The sequence below is a fragment of the Nicotiana sylvestris genome, chromosome 4 (assembly GCF_000393655.2).
Source record: "Nicotiana sylvestris chromosome 4, ASM39365v2, whole genome shotgun sequence".
Lineage (NCBI taxonomy): Eukaryota > Viridiplantae > Streptophyta > Magnoliopsida > Solanales > Solanaceae > Nicotiana > Nicotiana sylvestris.
In genome coordinates this window covers 7,759,747-7,770,258 of record NC_091060.1, presented here as the reverse complement: position 1 = coordinate 7,770,258, position 10,512 = coordinate 7,759,747, and the positions used below count along the sequence as shown (strand labels likewise).

The 10,512-nt window shown below is 42.2% G+C and overlaps 1 protein-coding gene across 1 annotated transcript; it reads left to right on the top strand.

Annotated features, from left to right (window-relative positions):
• Positions 1-7,832: 7,832 nt before the first annotated feature.
• Positions 7,833-9,543, top strand: LOC138889222 (uncharacterized). The gene is made up of 2 exons (XM_070172495.1): positions 7,833-8,158; positions 9,459-9,543. The coding sequence occupies exons 1-2, from the start codon at positions 7,833-7,835 to the stop codon at positions 9,541-9,543; spliced, it is 411 nt and encodes a 136-aa protein (XP_070028596.1).
• The last annotated feature ends 969 nt before the right edge of the window (positions 9,544-10,512 follow it).

Genomic DNA, 10,512 nt, shown 5'->3' with positions numbered 1-10,512 from the left:
GTTTCTTACGAGAAACTCGCCCACACGAGTTTTGTCAATTCTGGATATTATTTGGGTCACACAACAGAAGACTGTGGAACTGGAGTATGATCTCGGAGACGGTTTTCGATTTTACTTGAAGGTTTATTTCGCATTCGTGGTCAAGCTTCAAAAGATAAGTATCGATTTTATGTTCGATTAAAATCTGTAATTATGTGTTGTCTATATTACGTGCAAGTGATCCTTACTATTTGCTTCCGCTGTTTATACATGTTTTCCATCATAAATATGTGATGATAAACATGAATATCATTTTCAAATACATTTGTATGAAATTATCTACATTAGTTTATAACAAAGAGAATGACTATTTGTATATGGTTAAAATTAGAGAGTCCGATTTTATGATCATTATGACACTCCATAGCCCGTCTCCAAAAGGTTCAAGGCACAGCTCGAGGTTCGACCCCGAGGGTTCCTTCTGTTCGACCTCGGGGTAGTGCAAATCGGTGGATATGATGGACAAGTGGGAAATTCCCAAAGCACGTGGTTAGAGCTGACCAGGTCTACAAGAATAGTATAAGTCTGTACCGTGACATTAAATGGTTGTACCAACCGCATATCTTTATAATAAATGCACATGTATTATGTTGCGATTCCCCCTCCTATATAAAGGGGACCCTTATCATTTTGTAACACACATGATATTCAATACAAGAATAAGAACATTCTCTGCTCTTCAACTTAAACATATTCTATTGTCGCTCCCTTGATTTATTTGCTTATATTTATTGTATTTTATTGATTATTCTTCATTTATTACTCATCATTGATCATAAAGAGCGATCATCAAAGGTCCTTAGAACTGTTAGTTCTTCATCAACCATCCCCAGTTTGACACTTTAGCTCGACCTCGAGGCCCAGCGTAGGCCAGCTCGAGACCCCGATTCACGGCCATTCAGTTTGCATAACATACTGTCCTCAAGCCCTTATCTCATTTTTCTGACTCACACTTAGCATCTATCGCTTAATAACTAGCACTAAAATAAATCACGTATTTTTAGAACCAAAAATTAAATTTAATTGTAATTACCATTTTCAAGGTAAAACGTTTGGCGCCCACCGTGGGGCTAAAAATAATAGCGATTGTTTTAGTGTTGGTTTATTGAAAACACAAGTTATTCTTCACACTTGTTCAAGAATCTTTGATTTCAGGTCAAAATGTCTAATTCAGAGAATGCACATGAAAACAACAGTCCTGAGGACCTTGGAGAGAATGGTGTAGTTGCTCCAGGCGCTGGTGTACTACTGCGAAACCCTGAGAACGCACCAGAGCCAATCCCCGTGGATGTGGGCTCATGCAATGCCCAACACGTCGATATAAGTGATAACTAGGGATTATAGTTCATATTACACTCTTTATTACTTGATTTTTGATTGAAATGTATACAAAAAATAGTCCTAAAGGCTTACATGTTTTACTTGTTTGCAGGGTTTGGTCAAAAAGGTGACAATTAGTCAAAACTAGCTCAAAAAGAAGTGAAACATGCACAAGTACCAAGAACAAGTCAAAACACAATTGCAACAGACCCACCGCGGTCGCAATCCATTTAGTGCGGTCTGCGGTGAGGAGATTTCGAGAAGTACAATTTTGGAAGCTCAAGCACTGCGGCCGCAAACCATTTTGTGCGGGCCGCAGTAGCCTCACCGCATCCACAATAGAGTTTATGCGGTTCGTGGAGCATAGATTCAGAGAGCTGAGATTTCAACTGTTGGAAGCCAATGCGGTCCGCGGTCCTTTTTGTGCGGGCCGCAGTTGAAGCCACTGCGGGCGCAGTGCATTTTATGCGGCCCGCGGTGGCCAGATTCAAAGAAGGTATAATCAAGCCAAGAAGCCTCATCGCGGTCCGTGGTGCATCTTATGCAGACCGCAGTACCTCGTCAGAGATATTTTTGTCCAAAAAATTCGGCCTAGTATAAATACTTTCTTTTCATATTTTTAGGGTATCTTTTTGTAATCTGTAAAAGACCAGAGCACATGAACAACTGTATTAGGCTATTTTGAGTAATTTGTAGCTAGATTAACACTGAATCTTCTTTATCTTAGTTTGTAATTAAATCATATAGGTTATTCTTTATCTATTTCTCTGTTTTCTTCCATTATCATGAGTATCTAGACCCATTAGCTAGGGTTGTGGCTCAACCCTAGTGTGAGTATTTGATGGGCCTTTTGATTTAGGCTTAGATGTTTATAGGTAGTTGATATTTGGACTGATTTGTGTTTTCCATGTTGAATTAGTGGTTGCAAGCACTAATTTGAGCCTATTTGACTTGGGCTATTCTTAAGAAAGAGAGCTCGAGTCTAGAAAATTAGTTCAACAAGGAATTGGGGTGTAATCAAGAGATTGATAGCCCCAATTAAAGAGTTAAACCTAGAGATAGTAATATCCGACTTGAGCCTATATCGCTTGCACAATTTTGACACCCAATTGGTATTGAGAAAGTCAATTTGGGCAAAGCCACTCAAGGTACCGAGAGGTATAGAGTGAGTAATTTCGTGCATTGGCTATATCGTAATCCCCAACATAATATCTTTGCCTTAAGCTTTAGATCCCGTCAAGTATTCACCTAGGAGAAAGTCAGTTCCCTAGTGCCTCTTTAACTATTTAGAAAACCTTACAAGCAATCATTATTAGTTTAATTTAGCTTATCATTAGCATATATATTAGAAGTATTAAACAACAAAAGATTATTGGAAGTGTAATTAGGAGCACTACGTATTTCTAGTTTAGATAGGAATCCAATTCCCACTTCTAGCTCCCTGTGGATTCGATCCCGACCATCTCGGGTAAAAGCTGCTTCGACCGTCCTTGCCACTTTGTAGTGGTGTAGGGTATGCGCCGATCACTTTTTGGCACCGTTGCCAGGGAGCTAACGATTTTGGCTATCTATCTAAATAGTTTTGTGTATTTTTCTTCTTTTATTCTGCGTTACTAATTTGTGTGTGTCGCAAATTCAGGTACAAAATGGCAGCAAATAACGCACCTCTTTGAGATCTTCCGCCAGCGGAGGAGGTAGATGACAATATTGATGATGAGGTTCCTATTGTACCTCAAGGACAAAGGAGAGGCCGCCAGGCCAATGATAATGTTCCAGACCCTCCCCCACCACCTCCAAAAATGGTTCCTCGAGTGCTTACCAACCAAGGATATGCTAGTGCAATTGTCCCACCCCGAATCTGGGCGGGCAATTTTCAAATTATAAATGTAATGCTGACATTGTTGGAGCAACGAGGGTGATTCACGGGTACTCCCCATCATCATGCGTACAAACATCTAAAAGGTTTCGTGGATACCTGTTGGGGGAGAAAACAAACTAATGTGTCAGAGAATGCACTTTGGTTGAGATTATTCCCTTTCTCACCTAGAGGGAAGGCATTGGATTGGTTTGAACGACTTCCCAACTATTCCATCACTACTTGGGATGAGTTGACGGATAAATTCATTGCAAAGGTTTTTTCGCCGGGGCACATGGTAGCATTGAGGGATGAGATCTTAGCTTTCAAGTAGGAGCCCACCGAACCACTACATGAGATATGGGAGAGATAAAAAACCATGGTTAAGAATGTCCCAACAATGATATGACTGAGGCAATGATACAACAGATATTCTACCGGGGCATTAACACAACAAATCAGTGCATAGTAAACCAACTTGCCGGGGGTAATTTTATGAAGCTATCTTATGATGTGGCTTGTGACATTCTTGATGAGATGGCTAACACATCCTCCGCTTGGAAAAGTAGAGCCAATGTACCATAGAATGACCCCACGGTCACTCACTTGCATAAAGAGCTCCATGATCATGGTAAAGCAATAGCAGAGCTGACAACAATAATGAACTAGCTAGCAAAGGCACATTTACAACAAGTTCAAAATCTGCGCCAAGTAAATGCTATGGAGGGTGTCAACATGCTAGTTAACAAAATAAGACAAAGAGGTCAAAAGAACTAAAGGAGTTCGGATCAATATGACAATGATTGTGGTAGATTCCAAGATGATGGTTATGATGGGCAGAATGAAGAAGTGCAATATGTGAATAATTATTAGGGCTAAAGGGGCAATTCTTCCAACCAACAACAATGGAGACCCCAAGGCAATTGGGGCAATCAACAACAATAAGGGAATAGTAATTGGGGGAACAACAACCAAAATTCGAATTGGGGTAATCAGAACAATCAGGGTAATTGGAATGGCAATAACAACAACTTGGGTGGTAACAACAATCAGAGTGGTTGGAATAATGGCAATCAAGGAAATCGGGGGCGAGGCTTTCAAAGGCCCCCAATGTATCAACAACCGAACAATCCACCCCCATTTCCATCTCAAGGTCCTAGTTCTTCCAACAATGAAATGGGGAGAATTGAAATGATGTTTGAATAGATGATAAAAAAGAATCTAGACTCTGATGCTTAGTTGGCTTCCCACAATACTTCAATCAGAAACTTGGAGGTTCAATTAGGCCAAATCTCACAATCCTTGAATACTCATCCTAAGGGAGCTCTACCTAGTGATACGGTAGTTAACCCGAAGTGTGGGTATGTTATGGCATTAACTACAAGGAGTGGACGAGCGATGATATGAATGCCTCCAAACAAAAAGAAATTTTGAGTGATGAAGTTGAGTTGCAAGAAGATAAGATTCCTTTGGTGGTTGAGAATGTGATTGATGAAAATGTGAATGAGGAAGTGAGAATTGATATCCAAGATGCTGAGATGGAAACTCAGAATGACGTGAACCCATCGAGGGAACACATAATAGACATGCCGGAAATGGTTGTGCCTAAAGCCAAGGCTTCTTTACCAAGGTCACCTTCACCTTATCCTCAAGGCTCGCGAAGCAGAAAAATGAGAATCGGTTTAAGAAGTTTATTGACATGATGAAGAGCTTATCCATTAATGTACCTTTGGTGGAGGCTCTAGAACAAATGTCGGGTTATGCTAAATTCATGAAAGATTTGGTGACAAAGAAAATATCCATGGATTGTGAAACTATCAAGATGACCCATCAGGTTAGTGCAATGGTGCACTCAATGGCCCCGAATCTAGAAGATCCCAGTGCTTTCACCATTCCTTGCACCATTGGGAGTGCAGACTTTGCTAAGGCTCTATGTGATTTGGGGCCAAGTATCAACTTGATGCCCTACTCAGTTTTCAAGACTTTGGGTATTGGGCAGCCGAGGCCGACTTCCATGAGATTGCAAATGGAAGATAGAACTATGAAGAGACCATTGGGTATTATTGATTATGTTCTTGTCCGGGTGGATAAATTTATCTTGCCAGCTGATTTTGTGATCTTGAATTGTGAAGTAGATTATGAAGTTCCAATCATATTGGGGAGACCTTTCCTTGCTACTGGGAAGACCTTAGTTGATGTGAAAGCAGGGGAACTCACCTTCCGGGTAGGTGATGAGAAAGTGGTCTTTCATGTGTGCAAGTCAATGAAGCAGCCCAACAGTTCTGAAGTGTGCTCTTTTGTGGACCTTGTCACGGTAGTGATAGTTGATGATACTATCAATGTGGAGGACCCTCTAGAGGCAGTATTGTTGAATCTTGATGTAAATGAGGATGAAGGCCGAGTAGAGTGTGTGAATTCTTTGCATGGAATGGGCTCTTACTCTTATGAGCCTAGGAAATTCTCTTTGGATCTTGAGAATAGGAAGACTCCACCAACAAAACCTTCAATTGAGGAACCTCTGGTGTTGGAGTTGAAGTCGTTGCCTCCACACCTTAGGTATGAGTTCTTAGTCCCTAGTTCAACTTTGCCAGTTATTCTTTCTTCTTGTCTTACTAACATGCAAGTTGATGACACATTGGCGGTGCTCCAAAAGTGGAAGAAGGCAATTGGATAGACCTTAGCTAATATTTGGGGGATAAGCCCTGCATTATGTATGCACAAGATTATTATGGAAGATGATGCAAAGCCCTCCCTGGAACATCAAAGAAGGTTGAACGAGGCAATGCAAGAAGTTGTGAAAAAGGATGTGATCAAGTGGTTGGATGTTGGGGTTGTGTACCCCATCTCTGATAGCTCTTGGACTTCGTCGGTGCAATGTGTGCCAAAGAAGGGTGGTTTGAACGTGGCGACCAATGCACAAAATGAGTTGATTCCTACTAGGACCGTCACCGGGTGGGGGGTGTGCATGGATTACCGTAAGTTGAATAAAGTGACCCGCAAGGATCACTTTCCATTGCCTTTTCTTGATCAGATGCAAGACCGACTTTCTGGGCGTGCCTTCTACTGTTTCTTGGATGGGTATTCTGGGTACAACCAAATCTTGATTGCTCCGGAAGATTAGGAGAAGACCACCTTCACTTTTCCATATGGCACATTTGCCTTCTCTAGGATGCCTTTTGGGTTGTGTAATGCACCAGCTACATTGATGTGATTTCAAGGCTCCCTCCCCCTACTTTTATCAAGGGAGTTAGAAGTTTTCTTGGGCATGCGGGGTTCTACCGGAGATTTATCAAAGACTTTTTGAAGGTAGTGAATCCATTATGCAAGTTATTAGAAAAATATGCCAAGTTCGTGTTCGATGAGAGATGTATGCAAGCCTTTGAACTTCTCAAGCACAAGTTAACCACCACTCATATTATTACCGCACCAAATTGGAGCTTACCTTTTGAGCTTATGTGTGACGCGAGTGATGTTGCGGTTGGGGCGGTCTTGGGTCAAAGAGTGAACAAATATATTCCATCTGTTGTACTATGCGAGCAAGACAATAGATGATGCTCAATTGAACTACACGATGACTGAGAAAGAGCTTTTGGCTATTGTGTTCGCAATGAAGAAATTTTGGATGTATCTCATGGGTGCCAAGGTCATAGTTCATACCGATCATGCCGCACTCCGGTACTTGATGACGAAGAAGGATTCCAAAGCTAGGCTAATGCGATGGGTCTTGTTACTTCAAGAGTTTGATTTGGAGATTGTGGACCGGAAGGGTAGTGAAAACCAAGTGGCGGTGAATGGTATGCCATGGTTTGCGGATGTTGCTAATTTCCTTATGACTAGTATGATCCCGTGTGAGCTCTCTTCTAACCAAAGGAAGAAGCTCAAATGAGATAGTTTGGACTTCTATTGGGATGAGCCGTACTTGTTCAAGATTTGCACGGATGGTGTAATCCGAAGATGTGTCCCGGAGGAGGAGCAATTGAGTATCTTAGAGGCTTGTCATTCCTCTCCCTATGGTGGCCATCATGGCGGGGCAAGGACAGCTTCAAAAGTTCGTAGTTGTGGGTTTTATTGGCCAACTTTGTACAAAGATGCAAGTGAACTTGTGAAAAGGTGTAACGAATATCAAAGAGCGGGTGAAATTTCGAAGAAAGATGAGATGCCTCTCAATACCATTCTTGAAGTTGATATTTTTGATGTATGGGGCATTGATTTTATGGGCCCGTTTGTTAGCTCATGTGGGAACACATACATTTTTGTGGCGGTTGACTATGTTTCAAAGTGGGTTGAAGCCGTGGATTTACCCAACAATGAGGCCCAGAGTGTTGTTGCGTTTCTCAAGAAGAGCATTTTTACTAGGTTTGGCACTCCTCATGCAATCATAAGTGATGTGGGGTCTTATTTTTGTAATAGAGCTTTTGACACTTTGCTTGCAAAGTATGGTGTCAATCATAAAGTTTCTACTCCTTATCATCCTCAGGCGAGTGGCCAAGTTGAAGTTTCAAATAGGAAAATCAAGAGTATATCGTCAAAGACGGTCAATGCAAATAGGACCGATTGGTCAAAGAAATTGGATGATGCCTTTTGGGCTTATAGGACTACTTACAAGACTCTGATTGGTATGTCTCCTTATCGGTTGGTGTTTGGAAAATCTTGCCATCTACCGGTTGAGTTAGAGCACAAGGCCATGTGGGATTTGAGGAAACTGAATCTTGAATGGGATGTGGCAGCAAATCTTCATGTGGAGCAGCTTAATGAACTTGATGAATTCCGATTCCATGCCTACTCCAGTTCGTCGTTGTATAATGACAAGATGAAGTACCTTCATGATAAGTATGCTCGTGGCAAGGAGTTCAAAGTGGGTGGTTTGGTTATCTTGTTCAATTCTCGGTTACGTCTATTTCCAGGAAAGCTTAAGTCAAAATGGAGTGGACCTTTTGAAGTGGTGTTTGTGACTCCATTTGGTGCACTTGACTTGAAGAACAAAAATGGGGAGGTTTTCAGAGTTAATGGGCATAGAGTCAAGCACTACCTGGGCAAAATTGATGGCAGCCACGTAGTGGCACTGCTCCATCTAAAGTAATTTGATGGTAACCTGCGTCGTGCCACGATGTTAAATCAAACGCTTCTTGGGAGGCAACCCATGTATTTTTCTTTTTGTTTTTCTTTTTAGAGTAGGATTTACTTTTGGACTAACTGGTTGTGAGATGCGTGTAGGATTGTTTTGATGCAGTGCAGGACCAAGTTGGGAAAAATGTGCACTCTCTAAAGTTTGCACAGCAACCGCATTGCATTTCTTGCGGCCGCAAAGGCCTTGGTGCGGGGGCAACATTTCAATGCGGTCCACAAAATTGATTGGTAAAGATTGGGGTTCTCTAAAGTTTGCCATCGTGGCTGCAACACATTTTGTGCGGTCCGCAGTAGACCACTACGGCCGCAGAGCATTTCTTGCGGTCCGCAGTGGATGTCTCCCCAATGCTTCTGACTTATGAGTACTGCGGACCACAGTGAAATTTTGTGCGGTCCACGGTGGGTAGGTGAAGTGGGCACCAGGTCCTTTTTCTATAAATAGGACCTGAGGCCTTTATTTAAAACTTTTCGCTCTTCTGCACACTAAATAGAAAAATACTGTTCATCCACGCCCTAACTGCACAAATTCAATCTCTCACTCTCATTCATCTGTGTTACATCCCGTTACTGGTACTTTTAATCTTCCTTTAGTCTTTAATTGTATTTATTTTCTTTTAATTGATTAGTTATATATCTTCTTCTTCCCTTTTTATTTCAACTTTTAGCTTAGGGTTGCATAATATTTTTAGATTAAGATTAATTAGTTAAATACAATGATTAACTGCCTAGCGGGTTCACAATATGTGCATTTAGGCTTAAAATGAGAAAAATCTAAAACCCTAGGTTGGTATTACTGCTTGTGGCTTACCGCGGTCTGCAGTGGATTTATTGCGGTCTACGGTGCTTCTCCGCGGTCCGTAATGCCATTTTATGCAGACCGTGGTGGTGAAACTTCAACAAGTTAAAAATTGAGGACCGCGGTCGCGGTCGATTTTTTGCGGTCTGCGGTGCCTTACCGCGGCCGCATTACAATTTGTGTGGTCCGCAATGGACTTTATTAGAGAGTAGGTAGTCTGACCCCACCTCAATGCGGACCGCGATGCTATTTTGTGCGGTCCACGGTGGTCCCTTTGCGGCCACACTGCACTTTGTGTAATCTACAGTCTGCTATTTGTAGCTATTTTCTTTTGTTTCCTGCAATTATGTCATTCACTGATTCTTCTAATACTAACAAGCTTCAACTGACTGTTCCTTCCAGATAATGGTTAAATCACGAGGCGATGGTGATAAATATAAAGGCAAAGGAGAGTGAGGCATGATCAGATTGACCCCACAAGTCTGACAGTCAATCAAAGATACCAGAAAGTCAATAAGGGTTGTGGATAGAGCTGCTTCCCATTCGGGAAGTGAGTATGTACCCTCCCGGAAGGCATCCGACTCATATTACATGCCATAGTATGTCCTGACTGGCCGAAAAGGTGAAGATTGAGAGGTACACCTCCGTGCACTCCTACTACTCAAGCTTCAGTGGCAATTTCTTCTGAGTCGTTTGAGGGCTCAGTTGAGAGCGGTGATGATGTTTCTTCTACCTCACCTACAACTTCAACACTAGGTGAGGATCCCATAGAAGAAGTAGAAGGAGGGGGTGAGCCCCAAGTAGGAGGGGTGGCTAGAACCAGAAAACCAGAAGCTTGGCAAGATAGGTTTGTCAGTGAAGTGGCATACCATAAGTTCAGAGAATGGTGCCAGATAGGAAGTTAATACCTGAACGGAGATTCATTGACAAGGATCTTCTGCCTCACAACCCAAATGTGCAAAGGCAATTCAGAGAGAGGCGGGGCTGGGACTATTTCACAAGCAATGTTGAGGATGAAAATGAGCACTTGGTGAAGGAGTTTTACACTAATGTTGCCCACATCAAAAAGGGCACTACAGTGACTAAGGTGTGAAGTTTGAAAATAAAGTTTGATGGGAAGACAATCAATGACTTCCTGGGCTTCCCGGAGGAGGATGAAACTTTATACTTGGAAAAGGTAGCATTTGGGAGGATGCCCGTCCATGGTTAGCAAAGTACTTGGCAATCCCTGGTACCACCCCAGCATGGTTGACAGCGGGAGTCAAAAATTTTGAGGAGAACCCTGAACTTCGAGGCAAAAGGGTGGGAGACATTTGTGTGCAGCAGGCTAGACCCCACCACGCACGAGAACTCTCTTCCTATCTCCCGGGCTATC

Excerpts from the sequence above, each read along its gene's own strand:
- LOC138889222 (XM_070172495.1), top strand. The coding sequence starts at position 7,833 with ATGTCTCCTTATCGGTTGGTGTTTGGAAAATCTTGCCATCTACCGGTT. Across the intron at positions 8,159-9,458 it reads AGTGGACCTTTTGAAGTGGT|CTATTTTCTTTTGTTTCCTG; the intron begins GTTTGTGACTCC and ends TGCTATTTGTAG.